General features: G+C 45.6%; 1 protein-coding gene across 3 annotated transcripts in view; it reads right to left on the reverse strand.

The window, feature by feature from the left end:
• Positions 1 to 22,199, reverse strand: part of FZR1 (fizzy and cell division cycle 20 related 1) — a 31,399-nt gene that overhangs the window by 4,277 nt on the left and 4,923 nt on the right. For 2 of the 3 annotated variants that reach the window (XM_073324695.1, XM_073324698.1), the window contains exons 2-13: positions 15,785 to 15,930; positions 12,167 to 12,292; positions 11,791 to 11,854; positions 11,383 to 11,510; positions 10,709 to 10,791; positions 6,391 to 6,574; positions 5,689 to 5,754; positions 3,824 to 3,926; positions 2,912 to 3,096; positions 1,701 to 1,934; positions 1,494 to 1,598; positions 468 to 560 (exon numbers count right to left, since the gene is read on the reverse strand). In XM_073324695.1, coding sequence (XP_073180796.1) covers positions 468 to 560; positions 1,494 to 1,598; positions 1,701 to 1,934; positions 2,912 to 3,096; positions 3,824 to 3,926; positions 5,689 to 5,754; positions 6,391 to 6,574; positions 10,709 to 10,791; positions 11,383 to 11,510; positions 11,791 to 11,854; positions 12,167 to 12,292; positions 15,785 to 15,853 — 1,440 coding nt within the window. In that variant the 5' untranslated portion in view covers positions 15,854 to 15,930. The remainder of the gene's footprint in view (positions 1 to 467; positions 561 to 1,493; positions 1,599 to 1,700; positions 1,935 to 2,911; positions 3,097 to 3,823; positions 3,927 to 5,688; positions 5,755 to 6,390; positions 6,575 to 10,708; positions 10,792 to 11,382; positions 11,511 to 11,790; positions 11,855 to 12,166; positions 12,293 to 15,784; positions 15,931 to 22,199) is intronic. The other variant, XM_073324697.1, reaches the window with a different exon arrangement.

Here is a 22,199-nt window from a genome sequence, read left to right on the forward strand (position 1 = left end):
ACACTGCAATAGTGTATTAAAATGCTAGCAAGGAACAGGCTAAGCCGGACACCCTACACCACTGCTACTTAAAATCAGTGGTGTGGCATGGCACCAGCATAACCACCAACAGTTCAATTTTAAGAATGTAGATACCCACCCTGAAATGGAGACCCATGGGCCTTTAGTTGTGCTAGTTACTTCACGTATTCTGTGCACAGAGGCCTCACAAATCACTACTTTCAAGTGAGAATCACAAACCCCTTAGCATTTGACCAAGACTCAATCCCCACAGCTGCTAAGAGAGAAGCATTGGGTGTCTGATCATTATACACATAGGTAGTGGAGGTATACAAAAGCAGTGAAGTGACTGTCCAATGTCACACAGCAAGTGACTAGAGCTGGATAGAAGATCCACAGCTTCCCTCACTGGGCAGCGCTTGCCGCAGAAACAGGAACTAACTATCCACATACACTAGCGAGTTTACCTTTGTTGAGCGGGTTTTGCTGAAGACATTCCAGAACCTCAGGGTTTCATCTCCTGCTCCTGTAACTATGGCCTCCCCATCAGGAGACATTGCCTAAGGCAAGAGAGAAAACACAGTCTTCAAAATACATGTTCACAGGTCGTTAAATGGTAGTTTAAAATGGAGGCCTCCCCCACACCAGAATACAAACGTTCGATTCCTTCTCTCTAATGGAGGTGAACCAGGCCCACCTGCCTTTGCTTTCCTCCTGCCTCATCACCATTGCCACAGGTAAGATACAGAATTATGGAAACAAATCTCAGTTTATGCTGCTATAGAGTACACAAGGGTCATTCACATTATCTCTGGAATCGCACCTCTCTTTATAAAGCCAGAAGTAAGCTGTTAAGATGCCAACATCCCCCTACACATTGTTAACAAATGAACTAGCCACAGTGTCTAAAACAGTATGAGACAAGCTCAGCTGATCCCATTCTGTGCTGAAGCTTCCTCAAGTACCATGAAAGGGAGAACAAAGCAGGTAAGAGACATAGCTATCAAGAGATGGAACTGGATTAAACAGAACTGAATGTTTTAATGCACAACCATGAAGAGGAAAAATAGCAGGTGGAATAAGGGGGAGGATTAAAAAAAGTCTTCTAACTCTGAAGAAGCTTTTGGCTTTTATAAATTTCCCTTAAGAGCTGTTTGCTGTACCAGGTATCTGTGCTCCTCAGAAGTGAGAGGAGTTGGAGTTTGACAACCTGGGGCTTGTCCAAAGGTTAATGTGTGTCACTTTTTGTCAAGCAGTGCAGAAGAATCCCTCACTCCAGTGTCAGCAAGCAGGGACTGCCAGATCTCAAATGCTCCTGTTGAGTGCAGTGAAGTTTAGTTTTGTTTGTTTCACTAACCAAACCCTGGATAGCTAGGAACCAGCAGACACCAGTACTAGCCAGTCTGGGTTCGGTCTCAGTGCACAACCCAGTCGCAGCAGAAGCAGAAGCAATATAAGAGAGCACTAAGCAAAGGGCATGGGTTATAGCTTACCAGGTATAAGACTCTGTATGAATGCCCTGTTAGTTTTGCTACTTGGGTTAATGAGGGATATTTCCAGACGAGAATCTGGTTCTGCGAGTATCCATGGGTACTCACCTGTAGGGGGAAGACACAAGAATTACAAGAGAGAGTCAGCGCTGACAGTTCCTGATCCATGAAAGCTCAGCAGCAGGACTCCAACCCCATGGTTGAACTTACTAGTTCATTAGCATGTTTGGACCAAGCCAGATTGCACACTTGTGACCCAGTATCAATGCACTGCAAGGGCTGCCCAGTTAGCGTGTTCCAGAACCGAATGCAGCGGTCAGCTGTCCCACCACCAGAGGCCAACAGACCATGCTGGTGTGGAGACCACGCAATAGCTTTCACTGCTGCTAGGTGCTCTGTATATTGCTGGACAGGACTCAAGCTGGAGTGATTCCACACAAGGAGCTGGTGGAGAGAAGAAACAAGACTAATTAACATACAACTCCAACCTCGGCTCCCCTGCCCTCCAAACCGAGGAGACAGCACCGGCTAAAGCCCAGCCTGGTGAAGACTGCCCTGCACAGCTCAGCCAATGCACCTACATCTTAATGATTAGCGATTCCTGTACTGGGGCCTCTCCCTCAGGGATCGCCAAACCTGCTCAACTCAGGGATCCTTTTGGGGCTAGACTAAGAGCTACAAACTCATGTCACTTGGGCTATGTGCAGTGCTCTGGTCTCTTGACATGCAAGACTTTGTAAATAATCCAGTCATAATCTGTTCTCATTCACCGGTGGGGGGTGGGCAGGCAGTGGGAAAGGAATGGAAGAGAGAGAAGAAGTTGAAAGAGCTTGGGATACAGTATATTCCATCACACCAGTGTCTGGGGAGTTAATTGTGCAGGAATCTATCCCAAGGTGCTCTCAGAATTGTTCTTGGTACCATATGTAACCATTATTTGTTCGCTGGTAAATAGTAAACCTGAGTTGTGCCTGCTAAAACAAAACAAACGTGCAGAAGGGAATTTCAGTGTAAACTAAGTTATCTAAAACTGCAAACTTCCTTCACTGCACACTGCCTAACTTCAAGTTTAAGTGGAGACAGTTTAAACCAGCTTCACTGAAATCTAACATCCTTCAGGCCAAACATACAGGTGTAGGTACCCAAGCACATTCGGAGCAACAAAGGATAGTTAAGTTGCCCTACTAATTTTTACTTAAGACAGATACTAGAAAGTTGTAGGATAGTCTAGTTTAGCCACATTGGGGTGGGGGGAATATGGATGGTCTGTCAATCGTCTCATTAGTAACAAAAAGGCATCTTCAGATGAGAGGCTACAATTCAAAAGTTGACATATCTTTGAAAGAAGGCAGCTTTTAAGATTAGGAGTGCAGGTGCAGAGATGAGGCCAAGGCCTACACCAATAGCAATCAGTACTTTACCTTGTTATCATTTCCACCCGACGCTAGGAGCTGGTGGTCTGTGGACCACTTCAGCCCACACACCTCCTGCCTGTGGCCCTGAAGCCGTCGCTCAGACTGTAGTGGGGGGGTCCGGATGTCTCTCTGAAGGATCATTCTGTCCCGACTGCCGGAAGAAAGCTGGTCTGCATTCCATGCCAAAGCACCTGTAATGCAGGCAAAGGAACAGAGTGAAAATTCCATGCAGCTGTCAGTGCAGGATTCCTAGGGGTAAGTATCAAGCCACTATAACCAGAGGAGGCCTACACAAATCTCTTCTTGAGCAACTTTTGTTGGAAGATCAAAGAGTTTTTAACATATACAAAACCTATGGGAGTTCATATTATACCCACTTTACAGCAGGGTAAACTGAGGCACAAATGGTGTAACAACTTGTGTGAGGTCATCAAAACAGAACTTATGAGGTGTCCTGACTCCCAACCCCTGACCTGGTCACCAATCCACACTGCTTACTTGTAAAAGCTATTCCCTGAAAAGCAGGATGAACTGGAATCCTCAAGCAGCCAGCCTGGAGAGTTGAAACCAATGACATTCAACAAGGTGTATTAACAGAACACACCTAGGATGCCTCATCACACAACACCTTCCGCAACTGTATGTGGTGATGATTCATAGTATCACCACCCCCAAGAGCAGGCCAGTGCAATTTAAAAGGACTCTTATACACAAACAAAAAGCTATTTCACAGAAGGCTTGGGGAAGGAATGGCGTGTAGGGGTGGGACAGGACTGACAATTCCCACACTCCCTTTTGGATCATAAATTATAGCAATACTGCAATATTAACATGGCCTCAAGGGATCCCTCTTCTAGGTTAGCAAATGCCACTTTCAAATGGTAAACTTCAGCCCTCTTGCCTCCTGTTCCTCCTTACCCACTCTGGCTGTGTGACCCTCAAGCATGGATAATTTCTTCCCTGCAGCTGCGTCCCAGATCTGTACAAAGCCCTTGTGAGTTCCAACTGCTACCAAGTTGCCCTAAATGCACAAAAAGAAAACTTGCAATCAATAAAGTCAGTAACTAGACGTACAAAGAGATCCAAGAGCCACACAAGAGATTCTGAGGGCTTGTCTTCACTATGGACTAAGTCGACCTAAGCTACGCTACTCCAGCTATGTGAATAACGTAGCTGGAGTCGACGCAGTTTAGGTCGACTTATCCCGGTGTCTTCACTGTGCCATGTCCACAGGAGACGCTCTCCAGTTGACTTCCCTTACTCTTCTGGGATCTCTGCCGTTGATTTAGCAGGTCTTCACTAGACCCTCTAAATCAATCCATACTGCATTGATTGCAGCAATGTCAATCTCCCCATAGTGAAGACTAGCCCTCAGCCCCTAAAAGGCAAACAGATGGGGGTAGGAGTATCATCCCTGGAGATTACACATCTTGTAAGATCTGTCCTGCTCAAAGGAACGCCATCTGTTAATCAGCAATGAGTTGAATGAAGATGCAATTTCTGCAGTAACTTAAGATCTGCTGTAGAAATGAAAACTGAAAAGTATCAATAGATCCTTTTAAAGACAGATAATACTGGCACTTCTTTCTAGTGCACATTTTCCCCAAGGCCCGCTAAGATTTTTACAATCATTACCTAATTACATCTTTTTTACACCCCCAAGCGGTTTTAACAGATAGGGTAAACTGAGGCATGGGCATTAAGTGACTTAGAATCATAGAACGTCAGGGTTGGAAGGGACCTCAGGAGGTCATCTAGTCCAAACCCCTGCTCAAAGCAGGACCAATCCCCAACTAAATCATCCCAGCCAGGGCTTTGTCAAGCCTGACCTTAAAAACTTCTAAGGAAGGAGATTCCACCACCTCCCTAGGTAATGCATTCCAGCGTTTCACCACCCTCCTAGTGAAAAAGTTGCCCAACATCATACAGTGAGCTATTGGCAGAGTTGGAAACAGAACCCAGGAGGCGGTCTTGACTCCTTGTCTTCCACTCTAAACTCCATTTGAGTGCTTGCTAAAGGGACAGCGAATACCTGTTCGCAGAAGCTATTGGTTTAAACAAGATGGGGGAAATGTTGCTGAATTCTTCTGCAATGGGATACATCACTTTGGCCTCAACCAACCAGCCAGGCAGGATTTCATGGCACTATGCAGAACATCAAATAGAGCACCTGGAGGTTCTGCCTCACAAGAGACTTTTTAGTAGGATTCTGGGCTCTTTTACCCCAAGCCTTTCCTGGAACAAGGAAGACAAATCTGGCATGACAGGACTACGGAGAGTAATTGGAGCAAAGACACTAAGCACATCAGTTCATGCAGACCATCTCTCCAGAACAAGCAGTAGACCATAACCTCTCTCTAAGAGCACGGCTCACTCACATACAGATATATTTGTAGTCAATTTAGGAGGCAGTTCTACACTCACAGACCAGTCCAGGTCCATCCCTGCTATCCAGGTAAGGTGCTTTTTTCTTTTTTTTTTTGAGGGGGAGGGGGAGGATGCACATGCCTCAAGCGCATACATCTTAGGCTTTAACAAAAAAGGAGAGAGAAATGCTCTTCGGCATCTCTTGACCGAGGTCAGATGCTGCTCACTGAACTTAATCTAGGTGGTTCTCACTCCAGCATGAGACACGGTGTATTCCTATCGGACTCTAGCGTTGAGGATCAGATGTTCTGAAATGTTGAGCTCTTACAAATGCAACTGAAGTTAACAGGAGCTTTGGGTGCTCAGAATCTCTGAAAAGAATATCTTAACGGTCTGTGTGGTAGTATTATACTGACCCGTTCTGACCAGCCCACTGATGTCACAGAATCGCCTTCCACAGACAAATCACATAACCGGGTCACCTTGAAAATTAGGAAATAAGATGGAAATTAGGACTAAAGAGATTAGCTGCCTAGCAGATTAGGTATTTGGAACTAAGAGCACTAGTATGTTGCACCACATAGATCAGGGGTGGCCAACCTGTGGCTTCGGAGCCACATGCGGCTCTTCAGAAGTTAGTATGTGGCTCCTTGTCTAGGCACCGACTCTGGGGCTGGAGCTACAGGTGCCAACTTTCCCATGTGCCAGAGGGAGGCTCACTGCTCAACCCCTTGCTCTGCCACAGGCCCTGTCCCCACTCCACCCCTTCCCCACCCCTCCCCTGAGCCTGCCATGCCTTCGCTCTTTCCCCCCCCCAGAGCCTCCTGCACGACACGAAACAGCTGATCGGGAGGTGCGGGGAGGGATGGGGAAGTGCTGATCAGTGGGGCTGCTGGTGGGCAGGAGGTGCTGGGAGGCTGCTGACGTATTACTGTGGCTCTTTGGCAATGTCCATTGGTAAATTCTGGCTCCTTCTCAGGCTGGCCACTCCTGGCATAGATGGTACATTCCAGGGTACTGGAAAAAGTACAGCAGCAGAATATAAAACACAAAGGCCGATCCAACTGACCTGCCGTCCATTTTTCTCCTATAGCTGCAAGGAAAGGGCCATGCCTTACCTGGCTAGTACAAGCACTCCATAGGTAAACACAGGTACCAAGGCCAACACTGAGAACATTGAGAGAAGACCAGTCCACTAGGTTCAGGTAGAAGTCATCCTGCAGTTCTGGAGCATCCAGCACTTTGAAAGGAATCTTGGAGATTTTTCTTGTGGGTTTTCGAGGTGATCTTAGCAACTTCTGACTGTTCACACAAATAGAGACGTGATTTTTTTTATGAGGCTTTGAAGGTACAAAGAGATTTAGAGAAATTCCTACTGTTTTGATCATTGCCCTTCTAGAGAAATTTAGAGACTCAAAGAGACAGGAGGGTTGCAGCTCCGAAGGAATAGTACTGAGGTGAGCAGCTAGAGGGAAGTAATGGACACAAAATGAAAAAGAGGGAAGTTGCCCTGTGCCACTGAGCCAGTGAGGGTTAAGCAACCAGCAGGCTAAGTGACCCAAAATCAACCTTTAATAATACATTAGAGGAGTATTGAAATGGTAAACAGGGCTATTTCTTGTAGATCATTATCAAAGCCAGGTTAAGTAGATTTAGGCTTTGTCTACACTAACACTTTTGTCAGTAAAACTTTTGTCTGTCAGGAACATGGAAACCTCCCACCCCCGTCATGGACATAAGTTTCACGGACAAAAGCACTGGTGTGGACAGCGCTATCTCGGCGGAAGACGTTCTCCTGCCAACATAGCTACTGCCACTCGTTAGCGGTGGTTTAATTATGCCAGCAAGAGAGCTCTCTCCCACCGGCATAGAGCGGCTACACGGGAGACCTCACAGCAGCGCAGCTGTAAAGTCTGTAGTGTAGATATAGCCTTAATTCTTTTAAATGTAAACCTATATTGTCAGAGAATTAGAAGTAGATACTAACTGTATTTGTCTGTGTTTACATATATCTGTTGAGTTTGTAGATGATAAACTTCTGTTCTTGTCTGTTACTATATTCTATTGATTAAGAGATCAAAAAGGAATATTAACATTTAGAGGAAACTTGTGGTGTACTAATATCATTGTCTAAATTTTTCTTTGAAGTTTGTAGTAGACGGTCTATGAACTGCTTGAATGGTTAACTACCTTATGCTAATGAATGCAGCTAGTTACTAGTGGAGTAACTAAGTGGCTAAGTCATTATGCAAGGTAGCCTATTTCCTCTTGTTTTTTCCTACCCCCCCCCCCCGATGTTCTGGTTTAACTTGGATTTAAACTTGGAGAGTGGTCAGTTTGGATGAGCTATTACCAGCAGGAGAGTGAGTTTGTGTGTGTATGGGGGTGGGGGGGGATGTGAGAAAACCTGGATTTGTGCTGGAAATGGCCCACCTTAATTATGCACATTGTAGGGAGAATGGTCACTTTGGATGAGCTATTACCAGCAGGATAGTGAGTTTGTGTGTGTGGTTTTTGGGAGGGGGGTGAGAGAACCTGGATTTGTGCAGGAAATGGCCCAACTTTATTATCATGCACATTGTGTAAAGAGTTGTCACTTTGGATGGGCTATCACCAGCAGGAGAGTGAATTTGTGTGGGGGGGTGGAGGGTGAGAAAACCTGGATTTGTGCTGGAAATGGCCCACCTGATGATCACTTTAGATAAGCTATTACCAGCTGGACAGTGGGGTGGGAGGAGGTATTTTTTCATATTCTCTGTGTATATATAAAGTCTGCTGCAGCTTCCACGGCATGCATCCGATGAAGTGAGCTGTAGCTCACGAAAGCTCATGCTCAAATAAATTGGTTAGTCTCTAAGGTGCCACAAGTACTCCTTTTCTTTTTGCGAATACAGACTAACACGGCTGTTACTCTGAAACCAGTTATTAGTGTGTGACTAAGAAACAGATTTACTTCAGAGCAACAATGTATATTACCTATTCTTCATCCAAGGAATGCCTGCTGTGATGTTTGCTGTCAAGATGTAGCCTAGTGGAGAGAACTATAAAATAACTCTAGGGCCTGAAACTTTTTCATCTCAGATCTGCTCAAACTTCGTCAGGGGAAGTTCAAGTCACAAGTCTGAGGTCTCCAGGTGCGCCCTGGACTATCCTTGCAAATTCTCCTGGAATTCTACATATGGACTAACTTATTGAACCGATTCTAAAAGGACTTTTACAAATGAGCAGCTCGCCATCTCTGCTATGAAACTGACCTGAGAACTTTATTCATATCTTACTCTGGGAGAAATCCTGCACTATTGTGCATGTGCATAATTAATTAGCCACACATTTTTAATTTTTTGTTCAGAAAAAAGCTTCTGCTGAAATGTTGCTGCAGTTCCACCTTTTGCCCACCAGAGGGTGATGTGGCAATAGAACAAAGCAGCAGCTCCCAGCTAGCTGAGAAGAGAAAGAGCCTGCCTTCTTCACAGAGCCTGTCAGGAGACAGGGACTATGGGGAAACAGACAGCATGGGTGCTGGGTGAGGGGGTCAGACGGGCTCATAAGGGCTAGTGGAAGAGGACAGACTGGGGCAGGGGCTGAATGGGAGTGGAGGCACAGAGCCACAGGGGGAGGGAGGTGCAGGGCCACATGGGGATGTGAGGAGGTGGTGTCTGAGTGGGGGTGGAGGGACACGTGGACAGGAGCAGACGTGCCTGACTGAATGGGAGAGGCTAGGAGACAACCAGGGTCTGCATCGGGGAAGCTCCCTAACAATCCCTCCTCGCCACCCCCCACAAAAAATCTGTTCCATACTTTTCCCAGCCATACCCAACAAGCCTCCCAGTTCACAGCCAGGCTCCTTCCCAACAATTTACTTCCCTCTCCCTCAGCTCCTCCATTATCCCCGACTCCTCCAACCCTTTGCACTGCTTCTGAGGGGTGCGAGAAATACAGTTCTGTATTATAGTTTAAATGAATTACTACTCAGAGTTCTGTATTACTATGCCTAGTAAGGAATCTATTTTTCAAAAAACATTTCCTGACTCTTTTTTGTTGTCTGTATTGTTACACACATACTTGCTGACAGGTATTTTGAAATAAATGACCAAAAATAATTGAAACTGGTGTGACTATATTGTGTTACTTTGACAAATGACACATGCAGAAATTTGCAGAATTTTAAAATATTGTGCGCATAATTTTGAATTTTGGGGAGCAGAATTCCCCAGGAGTAATCTGTATGTATAATGATCTTTTAACCATAGCAACTGTCTCTTTTTTAAAATAAAACTTAAATTAGTTAATAAGAATTGGCTGTAAGAATGTATTTTGGGTAAGATCTAAAATATTCATTGATCTGGTGGGTAATGTGTCTGGTCTCTTGGGATTGGTAGAACTTTATATATGGTGAATAAGATTTTAAGTAATCTTCACTATATTGGATTTGGCTCTCCGGGTGGGAGCCCAGGGCTGGATTGCTTAAGGGGAACTGTTTTAGCTTCTGGGTAACCAGTGTGGTATTATAGAAGCTGTTTTGTTACTGGCTTGGTGAATCTAATTATAAGAATAAACTACCAGTTTTGGGGATTGTCTGCCCCATCCTTTGCAGTTTGCCCTGACTGATCGATCTCCGTGTGGCCCCTGCACCGACCATAATCACATGCCCAAAAAGGGGAGGCTGCTTAATAACATTCCTGATATTAACAACTTCTGGTTAATAGCAACATTTTGCTGGGGACCAATCCTGTCTCATTAGACTAAAATGTTAATAGGATTCAGATACTAACAGGCATGCTGCTTTCGGACAGCCTTTTGACATGCTTTTCCTGGCTGTAGGCCTGCAAATCTGCCTGCTGTTTGGGAGGAGGATGCTGCGCTTTTCATGGGAGCAGGGGTGTGTGTGTGTCCAAGGGGCTGCACAGTACCACTGTACTCTCCAGGCTGTGCCCTGCCCTGGTACCAGTGGCTCAGGCTTGGCACATCCCAGTGCTTCCTTCCCTGGCTATAGCTATAGCCCTGCACACATGCCTTCAGGGATGTGGCAGAGAAGAGAGCACTGAGACATGCCGAGCACCAGCCACAGGCAGGTTTAGAGCTGGCTAGAGCCTCACAAACCTCCCCATGATTCCCTGCCCACAGCCTCCCCTCCCAGCTGCCAGCACTGCCTTCCCTGGCTGCAGCCCTGCAAACCTGCCTTTCGCTTACCGGCAGCCTCTGGATAATAATAGCAGTTGCTGGGAACCAAGAGGTTGCTAACAAGTGGAATCTACTGCATTTCTAAGGCTGGCTGCACAGAGACAAGATCCTTGCTCCTTAGGTGTCGGACAACTCCTGCTGCCTACTTCCCCTCCTGAAATCCCATAGCTGTACAGCAACCAATTATGACATTAGTCAGAGAGCGCCTTAAGAACCCCAGCCCTCATTTTTTCCCCCACCCATAGGTAGCATTACCTTTTGTTGCTGACAGGTGACAGGGAATACGGGGAGACCTCATTGCCATCATCTGGACTAGAGCGTTTGGTGCTGAGGGAGTACTGCACAAAGAAGAAAGCATTGGATACAAAACCCCCACACAGTACAGGTCCTGACGTGCCAGAGGTTTACAAGATCACCTACAATGTAATTAATTAAACATACATTACCTAGTCAGAGGTCCCTCCAAAACCCTGCACTGTGGTGGCCCACTGTGTTTTACTTTCTACCCTCTTCAGTCCCTTCCCTTAAAGATTCCTTTAAATCTTGCTCTACAGCAATACTGAGAAACTAACTTCTGTTGAATCTCAAAACCTCTCCTTCATTTAGGGAGCACATCAAGACCATGTGTTAAGTTGCCCACATTTTTTCCAAAACAGTCTTTCAAAGCCTCTGTCATAACTCAGGAAAGAAGGATTTCTGCAGCAAGCAGCACTTCCTCATGCTATCTGTGGAGTCACTGAACAGTGTCCACTGGATTTTGTTACTAATACAACCCACCTTAGCCGTTCCATACTATTGATGACCCACTTTAAACCTTGGCTAGACTTCTTAATAAAGCTACTACACTATGCACCTACTAGCATATTTGAGGAATGCCCAACTCCTCTTGCATAAGCAATGCAGAACAATGAATTGTTAGCCAAACTTACCGTGAAGAGACTCTTCTTCTCTGGTGTGGATGGCTGCAGTCTCCTGTCTTCTGTCTGAGGGTCCTGCACTTTCTCAATCCCTGCTCCCAGCAGTTCGTTCTTTAGCAAGGCTGAGTAAGCAAGGCCATCTGTACGAACATACAAACGAGCTCTTGAGCAGAGTCCTACGCTAGTGGTTCTCAACCAGGGTATGCAGTGGTCTTGCAGGTGGGTACGTCAACTCATCTGAATGGGCTGTGAAGACCAAGTTATCATATTCCCTGTGATGGTGCCTCCAGGTCAGGGCTGTGGCCCAATAGCTAGAGCAGCAAGCGAGATGCTTGCACTGCTGCTGCCCATGCTATATTTGAATTCAGTATTGAATCAAAAGCTAGACACAAAGGAACAAGTGGTACAAAACACATCTACCTTTGCCATTGTCTGAGGTAGCATCCTTTGCTTTTCTGTTTTGACTTGGTGACTTTTCGTTTTCCTAGGGGGGGAAAATATATGCTTACAAACACTCCAGTCACTGCAAAGATCTCACAAAATTTACTTTTCTTCCCCCCCTCCCCACAGTAATGGGAAAAGCACTGCCATCTTGAAAAATCTGCAACAATAATTGTGATGCTGAGGCATCAAATACTGAAGCAGCAAAAGAGACGGAGAGCAGAAGGGGAAGGCAATGCTCTACTAGTCCTCTGAAGTAGTTTTCCTGCCAAACAAACTTCTTTAACTCCGTGCAAACTCCCCCTTCCTGATAAGAAAAATACCCTGTGCTGTGTAACACGGGGGTAATACTCACATTTATTCTGTGGAAGTTAATGCTCCAGTTGGCCCCAGCTCTTGAGGGAATGAAACGGTCTCCATGTTTACTGGGGGAGGACATTGGAGAGTTGGAAGGTGTCAGCGTTCGTCTCATCTCAACTACCTGAAGTTTAAAAAGTTACATATGGAGAAACACTGCAAGAACCAGACAGAAAAAATGTTGGATCACAGTGGGCTCTGAAAGACAGACTCCAGAAATCTGCTTTCATTAGGACCAAATAAACCTGGAATGACAGAACACATGGTTTGTCACCTTAAAACTCTAGTAAGCACTCCTTACACAGGCACAATTCCCACTGACAAGTGCTAACAGGAGCACTTAAAGAACCTCTCTCTCCACATGCGCCCTCTCAATAGTGGAGATCAGCTGGTATGCTCTTGCCAATGGTCCCGAGGTTTGAAATCTGGGCAGCTGGAGGCAGGGCACTATGAGGTATAGGTATGACTGGAATCCCTTCCCCTGTTGGTCTGAAAGACCCGAATATTAGCAATTCAAGCCTCACGTAAACATACAGTGTACGGTACCTTATAAGAATATCTCACACACAAAACATGTTCTAGTTAAGGTTGCAGGCACTCAGCCTGGTCTTCTTTCTGTCCTTCCAGAACAGGAGCGCGTTGATCCCTGAGAGTCCCGCAGGGAGATCCCAGTATCTTGCTCCTCCCTAAGCTTTTTGGCTAGCGTGATCTCTGCCATTGCCATGCTGCTGCCATAAGTATGCCAAGGGCCTGCTGCAGCGTACGAACAGGAGTTTGGAGTGGGTGTGTGCACGTTGAAGACAGCAGGTTTTATTAAGGTCAGATAAGTACAGCAATGCTTCCAGGTCCTCTTGGCATTCCTATGGAAGTAAAGTCACGGCCGCCGTGTTGTGTGGGAAAATGTCCCCTTAACACTACTTCCTGGTTTTCTAACATTTGTTTGTTTTCTCCATAATGCTAATGTTCTTGTAGGGGGTACATAAAGGGACCTCCTTTATATTTCTTGGTTTTACTAGAGAGATCATGTGTAACCCAGCAGTATCCTTTCAATGTGCATTCAGCATAGTCATTTAAATTCAGCACTGAACCTAAATCAATTACATCAAGTAGAATCTGGCAGAACTACAGCTAAGTGTGTATTTTAAGATCTTAGTAATGACAAAAGATATTATGGAGTTCGTAGCAGATATGCACCGGTACCAATATACGAATCCTCCTGAGGGAGTTTTACTTCAGTTAAAAGCCATTTACGTGCATCATGTCAGCTGAGGACTCGTTGTTCCAAGACTCAGTAAAATATGAAGATCAGAGATCACGGTCTTTAGAATATTTACACACCTTACCCAAGGCAAAGAAAGCAAGAACAGTGAAATACCAAAATAAGTGGATGACATGGATTAGACTGTGTCACAGACTTGTAACGATTTGAAGGCCTATCCAAGTACAGACAGAGGGTGCAATTTGGGGCCCTTTCACAGCATAGAAGGACCTTAAAATACTAGGGGCTAGCTCAGAGGTGGGCAAACTATGCCCCGCAGACCACGTGTAGCCCGTGGGAACGTCCTGCCTGGCCCCCGAGCTCCTGGCCTGGGAGGGTAGCCCCCAGCCCCTCCCCTGCTGTTCCTCCTCCCCCGCAGCCTCAGCTCACTGCGCCTCTGGTGCAATGCTCTGGGCGGCAGGGCTGCGTGCTCTTGCCAGGCAGCGCAGCTGCAGAGTTGCGGCCTGACCCCGTGCAAGGATAGAGGGCAAGGGACTTCGGGGTGGTGGTCAAGGGTGTAGATAGAGGTTGGGGCAGTCAGAAGGCGGGGAACAGGGATGTTGAACGGGGACAGGGATCCCAGGGGGGCAGTCAGGAAGGATGGGGAGGGGGCGTTTGGATGGGGCAGCGGGGGCACATTCCAGGGCAGGGGTTCTGGGGGCAGTCAGGAATGAGAGGAGGGGTTGGATGAGGTGGTAGGGGGCAGTCGGTCTGGGGGCGGTCAGGGCACAGGGAGGGGTGGATGGGGTAGGGGTCCCGGGGGGGGGGGCATCAGGGAGCAAGAAGCAGGTGGGGGGGGTCAGATAGGGGGTTAGAGCCAGGCCATGCCTGACTATTTGGGGAGGCACAGCCTCCCCCAACCTGCCCTCCATACAATTTCAGAAACCCGATGTGGCCCTCAGGCCAAAAAGTTTGCCCGCCCCTGGGCTAGCTGGAGGACAATTCTCTCAGCACAGGTGTTGTGTTGATAAATGAGAAGTAATGAACACTGGAAAACATAATCCCAACTATACATACAAAATGATGGGGTCTAAATTAGCTGTTACCATTCAAGAAAGATCTTGGAGTAATCACTGATAGTTCTCTGAAAACACCTGCTCAATTTGCAGAGGTAGTTAAGAAAGCAAACAGAATGTTAGGAATCATTAAGGAAAGGATAATATAATGCCACTATATAAATCCATGGTACGCCCACACCTTGAATACTGAGTGTAGCTCTGGTTGGCCTATCTTAAAGATAGATTACAATTGGAAAACATACAGAGAAGAGCAATAAAAATAATTAAGGATAAGGATCTGCTTCCATATGGAGGAAAGACTGGGACTGCTCATCTTAGAAAAGAGGTGACTAAAGAGGGATAGGATAGAGGTCTATATAATCATGAATGGTGTGGAGAAAGTGAATAAGGAAACATTATCTACCCTTTGACATAACTCAAGAACTAGGGGTTGCTCAACAAAAATTAATAGGCAGCAGATTTAAAAGAGAGAGAATTACTTCACATAACACACAGTTAACCTATGGAAGTCATTGTCATGAGATGTTGTGAAGCCCAAAACTATAACTGGGTTCAATTAGATACGTTAATGGAAGATAGCCATCGATGGCTATTAGCCAAGATGGTCAGGGATGCAACCCTATGTTCTACATGGCCTTAAACCCCGACTGCCAGATACTGGGACTGGATGACTGGGGTTGGATCACTCGATAATTGCCCTGTTCAGAGTATTCCCTCTGAAGCATCTGGCCTTAGCCAGCACCAGAAGACAGGATACTGGGCTAGAGGGACCATTGGTCTGACCAAGTATGGCCATTCTTATGCTCTTATGACATATAACACCACAGAAAAGCTGGAAGATCTGCATGCATCTAAAGTCCACCTATCGTATACCCCCAGCATTCAGAAGATTTGCTCGTTTAAAAAAATTCAACTGTCTATATTCCCGTAGTACCTAATGAGATTATGTAGTTTCCTGATGCCAAGTACTGAATAATAAAGATATTATAACCCCCTTAGGCTTCTGAGTATTACATACATATAGAGATTTAACACATTTTAGCTGACAAAACTGGCCAAGTTATGAAATTGTTGGAGCAATTGTTTCCCAGGATAATTCAAAAACTCCGACAGTAGAGCATTTCAGTCCAAGGTTTGGTTTAGTTTCTAATTAAAGGCCTCCATGCTATTAAGTAGCTCATAGAGGAAGCTAGAGAGCCTGTCTGAAAGACAGTCGAGAAAGCATATTACAGCTCACAGAATAAAGTCTGGTCTTTGTTGGGGGATGCTGGGAGGGGCAGGGGCAACTGCGTAAGTCACTAGGAGAATCATTAAGCACAGTGTAAATGTGCTGACTTACACAAGGCATTGTGTTTTCATTCTGGATGTTGATCTGGCGCAGGAGACGTCTCTCATAATCCTGGTCCATGTTGGAAAGGGTGGGGGCTGGGGAGTCTAATGGTCGCAGGACCTTCTGTTCATGAAGTCTAGACAGGAATCAGTCTGCTGCAACAAAACAGGAAGAAAGTCAAGAAATGGTGCACAGTCCCATGTACAAACCCACTGCCACCACCAAATTTAATTTCTATACCACTGCCCACGGGAGACGCTCAAAGCACTTTACACCCAACCAACATGAGAAGTACACCAAGTTTCTGCCACAATCTGTGAAGGGAAGCACAGAGACGCTAAGTGAGTAGCAGGATCACAAATGGAAGCTAGAAGTTCCAACTCCAAATCTTGTGCTTTAGACACAAGACCATTTTGCCTCTCAGTCGCACAGTATTCAGAATTTCAATAGGCAAAGCACAGCACAGAATCAGCGCACTATCTGGTTAGGAACATTACACCACACTATTACCCTCATGGTTGCTGATACCACTTGCCTCTACAATTCTGGGCGGATGGTTGGTCCCAGTCTCCACTGGGACCTGGTTTATGCTTAAAATTAGATCTACCTAGCTATGTTGCTCAGTACTGTGAAAAATTTCACACCCTGAAAACCGCAATTAGGTTGACCTTATTCCCAGTATAGACACAACTAGGTCAGTGGAATAACTTCTCAGTCGATCTAGCTACCACCTCTCAGAGAAATGGATTAAACTACACTGATGGAAAAACCTCATCTGTCAATGAGGAAGTATCCACACTACGTGCTACAGCTGTAGCAGCAGTAGAATAGCCATGCCCTGACTATCTTTCAGTCATAAGATCCGGGACAATGTGATTTCACAACAGATATTCATTAACATTTGGTTGGTAAGATTTTATCAAATGTGTCATACAAAATCAGACATATTAGCCTGCCTTACACTGAAAAATAGCATTAACTTTCAAGTTCTATTCTCACAGTCTTATAGCTTTTCAGCTACCTACAGAATTTATACCATTAGATTACAAGATCACACTTTATCATCTGTTTTTAAACGGAACTCCCCTTTCTTTCAGGCATGAGAAAGGACAACTAAAGACATCAGACAAATTTTTCTCATCTACTGCATTGTCACACTAATGTTGCTTCCTAAATGGACCAGTGAATAAAGGATGCATTTTAGGACTCTGTGGCTACAATATACAGAAAATGGCAATAGCAGTTTGTTGGGAACATACAGGGTCTCATATTTTAGGTTAAATCCTGACCAAAGCAAAAACTGGAAATCTTGTTTGCGCACGATATACACTGACCAATAATACAGAAGGAGATGTTGAAGTTTTGCAGAAAACATGATTTCAGTTAATCACTGAAAGATGAAGGTTTTCATTTGGGAATGTTAACACACTTACTATCCTTTGCTTAAAATAGGCCAAAAAAACACTGCTAGTTTGGTATCAAGTGAATTTAACATAAATGAGAATGGTCTGAAAACATAAACCCATGTTTCCTCATGCATCTGTATCAATAAGGTTAATTTAAACTTTAAACCAATCACTGCTGTTGAAATCAGCTATGTCCCAATTTACAGTGCTCAACCTGTAACACATACAAACAAAAGCTATTCAAGGGAAGATATTTTTGATCATGGATACACATCATTTACTTCTAAAATGAAAGTCAGTTTGCCTAACAGAACACACCAAAACCTTGAAACATATAGCCAGATTTTTGAGTTCACTCAACACTCAGCATGTATTGTAACACTCTGCACACAAAGCATTGCATTAGATTCATAACATTACCGTAATTATCATAATCTTTCATTTCAAGGTTGTGTGATCCCGGAAATTAAGGCTAGAAAACATTATCCAAGTAAAATGTGTTGCTACTTTCAGTAACAATAAGAAGTTTGTGGATTTCTTTTTAACCTTCCAGAAACTAAAGGAATTTTTATTTTAATAAAACCAAGTAAAAATGGTACATTGTTCTCAGTGGCAGCAACTTGGGGCTGAACTCTTGAAAGTACGGCCATCAGGACCTGATTCAAAACCCTCTGAAGTCAGTGGAAAGACTCCAATTGACTTCACAAAACTTTGGAAGAGGCCATACTTTTTGCAAAATTAAGAGTCACTAATGACCTCCGAAAGCTTTAAAAAAATAAACCCCCAATGTCTTACTGCTACTGAAGTACCACATTTTACTAGGATAGCTGTTTCTAGACGTATTTCAAAAGAATTCTTCTGTAACGACTATAACCTACATTCTAGGACACTGCCTACTCGAAATCTAGTCACTTTAAAAATCATTCAGAGCTGTTCCAGGTACCATATCTGCCTTGAGTTCCTTCCACTGCCCAATTTTCATAGAATCATCATAGAATATCAGGGTTGGAAGGGACCCCAGAAGGTCATCTAGTCCAACCCCCTGCTCAAAGCAGGACCAATTCCCAGTTAAATCATCCCAGCCAGGGCTTTGTCAAGCCTGACCTTAAAAACCTCTAAGGAAGGAGGTTTTTTACCATTACATTACCATTTTACCATTACATTTTCCAATAAAATACTTCTCCCATGTCAGTTTTTTTGTACAGAAGCAGAAACAGAGGAAGCCTGACTGCCTGCATCTGACAGCACTGAGTTTGTCTCTTCTGCATAAAGTCTGTAAAAATGGATGTTTCACTCATCTTTCCTTTACAGTAATCTTCAGTGTTACTTGTAACAAAGATAGGTTAAAAAAGCTGCACTTCTCAAAGCTTTATGTTGACGTTGTCCCTTTAAGCTTCCTTTTGGCTTGGTATGTTTGAACGATTCCATGGCAGTCACTCTAGTATCAAAAAAATATTCACTTTTCACACTACTTAGTAGAAGACCATCATCTGTATATGTAGCAATAAAACTAAAGTAATCCAGCATAAGAACACTCCATCTACTCTTAATCATGGTATTAAAACTGTTCAAGATTTTAATCCAAATCACTGTTACACACAAGATTTGTCAGTTATATAACAAGTTAAATACAAAAAGTAAACTTAAGTTTGCAAGACCTGGGACTCAGTGAAGAAGTTCACAAAATTAAGGCTGTGAAAAACCAGTACCTCAGCCACACTTCACATCTTGTGTATTTTATGATACGCTTAAATAACAAAAAGAGTAGCTTTAACACATTTTACAAGGAAGGGAGAAGAGAAAATATTGCACAGAAGCATCAGGGCAAAAAGTGCTAATGGTGCTCAAACAGCTACCTAACTTTCCAGCTTGTGTGTGCTTGAAACCAAAACCATAACATTAGGTGTGTGCATTTAATGGACTAGAATTTTTTTTTAATTACAAAGAGAACAATAAATAGAGGTAGATTGCTTGTGCAGTTTATGAATTCCACTGGCTTTGGTATTCCTACTGTCAAGAATAACATAAATATAACCTGTGTTTGGACCTACATAAACAGTTTAGTACCCATTTTAAAAGGATCACCGCCAACTTCTATATGAATGAAATGGATAGGCAGGGTTTGTTAAACCCAAATGTTCAACTCTTGCACTGCTGGTGTGATCAGGGTCAAGAGAATTCAACTGTGGCTGAGGCGGTGGAGAAACCTGTGTTTGATACCCAATGTCAACATTGCTAAAGATTTACTCCTGAGGGAATTCTGCGCCAAAAAACTAAAAATTCTGCACACAATATTTTAAAATTCTACAAGTTTTATTTGTCAGTAAATAAATGCAGAGGCTCCAGCATGACAGTGGGGAGCACAAGCCATTGGCTGCACAAAAGTGAGAGATCTCCCTGCAGCCCCTCCACCCGCAGGACAGAGACTCAGCGGTGAGGCTGCACCCAACCCCGACACAGCACAAGGCCTGGGCCTACCCCAGAAACACCCTGGAGCCCTGCCCCTTTGCACCAGACACACCAGGTGTGGGGCAGACAGACTCAAATCAGGCAGGATCCAAGTGTGAGAGGTCCAGGTGTAGGAGGCTCTGGATGCACAGAGGCTCATTGGGCTGGGTGGGGGTTCCAGATGCAATGTGACTCCACAGGGGCTTCCAGGTGAAGGTGGCTGGGGCTCAGCTGAGGGCTCTGGGTATGGGGTTCTCAGCGGGGGTATCTGGGTGCTGAGGGAGAGGGGCTTGGTGGGGTGTGGGGTCTGGGTGCAGCTAGTTGGGGGTCAGTGGCATGGGGGTCTGTATGTGGGGGCTCAGGGTGGTACGGGGATGGGGCATCAGGGTTGTAGTTTGAGTGCAGGGAGTGGGAGGTGGTCTGGGTGCAGGGGTGGGAGTCCAGAGGAAGGGGAGCCTGGGTACAGGGGGGCTCCAGATGCAGGGGTTGAAGTTCATTGGCTGGGGTTCAGGTGTAGAGGGCTAGGGGAGTTCTGGATATACCGGGTGAGGCTTGGCAGGAGTGTCTGGGTATGGGAAGTCTGGACGCACATGGGTTGGGTGGAAAGGGGAGCAGCTCCCCGTACAGTCACCCGTTTCCCCCCTCCCCACAGCTGAGGAGTGATGGGGACAGGAAATGGGAGGATGCTGAGCTTCCTGCAGCTGGTGGAGGTTTCTGGGGATGGATCTGACATTTCCCCTGCAAGGAGTTGCTGGGGCTGAGAAAGTCCTGTCCTCTCCTGCCTCCAGCCCAGATGGGACTAGCAGGTGATCTTGGCTCAGGGTAGGAGCCATGGGCTGGGGTGTTCCCAGCCACACAATGATTTACCTCTCCACTGGCTGCTCCGGGTACCTTAAACAATGTACCTCCACTGCTTGGGAGTGGTGCGTGACTGCTCTTGCAGCTTCCTTTGCTTCCGTCAGAAAGTCATTTTTCTGCAGGGAAGCAAAGAAATCTGTTGGGGACATGAATTCTGCGCACATGCAGTGGTGCACAATTCCTCCAGGAATAAAGAGTCCAGGGTAGATACAGCCCACGTGTCAGGACACATATTCCATAAGGCAGCAAGGCATATACAATAGATACGAACACCAGAGTTACGAACTAACTCAGGGGTCTCAAACTCAAATGACGATGAGAGCCACATGAGGACTAGCACATTGGCCCAAGGGCCGCACCACTGACTTCCCCCCCTCCCACCCGCTGCCCCAACCCCACACCCACTCCACCCCTTCCGTGAGGCCCAGCCCCTGCCCCTATTCCCACCCCTTCCCTGAAATCCCCATCCCACATCTGCCTCCTCCCTGCCCCCAGGGGGTGCAGGGTGCGTCGGGGGCTCGGGGCAGGGAGTTGGGGTGCAGGACTTGTGTGGCAGGAGGCTCAAGGCAGGGTGCTGGGGTGTAGCAGGGGGCTCAGGGCAGGGGGTCGGGGTGCAGGAGGGGTTTGCGGGGCAGGTCTGGCCCAGCAGCACCTGGGCGGGGGGGGCGCGGGGGAAAGAGAACCACGGACAATGGAAGCTTCAGGGGAGGTACCTGGAGGAGCAACCAGGGCAACACACAGACCCCTGTGCCTCCCCTCCCCCAGGTCCCGGCCGCTGCCCCAGGTGCGCACCAGGCCGGAGCCGCTCTAGGTAAATGCTGGGGGGGGGAGGGGGCCATGGGGAGCTGGCGGGCCACAGAAAATAACCCTGCAGGCTGCATATGGCCCACGGGCCGCGTGTTGGAGACCCCTGAACTAGCTAGTCAGCCACACATCCCATTTGGAACAATCAGACAGCAGTGTAGAGGTAGAGAGGTGGAGGGAGAGAGAGACAGACACAATAAATACAGTACTGTGTTAAAAGTAAGCTACTAAAAATACAAAGGGAAAGCAGCATTTTTCTTCTGCATAGTAAAGTTTCAAAGCTGAATTAAGTCAATGTTCAGTTGTAAACTTTTGAAAAAGCCACCATAATGTTTTGTTCAGAGTTATGAACAACCTCCTTTCCCGAGGCGTTAGTAACTCTGAAGTTCTACTGTAATTAGAACAGCATTCAAACAAATGCAGTTATTTTGTCAGCTAGTTAAACTGGCATTCCAAATACCATTGGAAAAAGTTTTAAATGCATGGATATGCTCTTTCCTGATCTATAATTTAAGTGATCTTCATACCAATGAAAAGGATCATATTTCAAATGTCTGACTACAGAACATATTATTACATATTATATTTCTTGTCAAAGTTAAGATGAAATTGCAGTCAGATTTTGAGTCAAGAAAGAGCCTTTTCAAATAGTTAAAAGTTGTCTGTTTTAATACTCAAGTAGCACTTTGACAGAGGTTGAGGGGAAAAACAGTTACTGCATGGATAACCAAGCATCCTAGAGATGCCATGTTTTGAAGGAAACATTATCTCCTGGCCTGTACATTCCAGGACTACATTATCTTGCTTTACTGGAATCTCCCCTGATCTGTGCTTCTTTTACGCCACAACTCCCACATGCAGTCTTATGTACAAGCCCCATGTGTCTAATATCCCAAATACTCACAAGC

Source organism: Lepidochelys kempii, chromosome 25, assembly GCF_965140285.1.
Source record: "Lepidochelys kempii isolate rLepKem1 chromosome 25, rLepKem1.hap1, whole genome shotgun sequence".
NCBI lineage: Eukaryota > Metazoa > Chordata > Testudines > Cheloniidae > Lepidochelys > Lepidochelys kempii.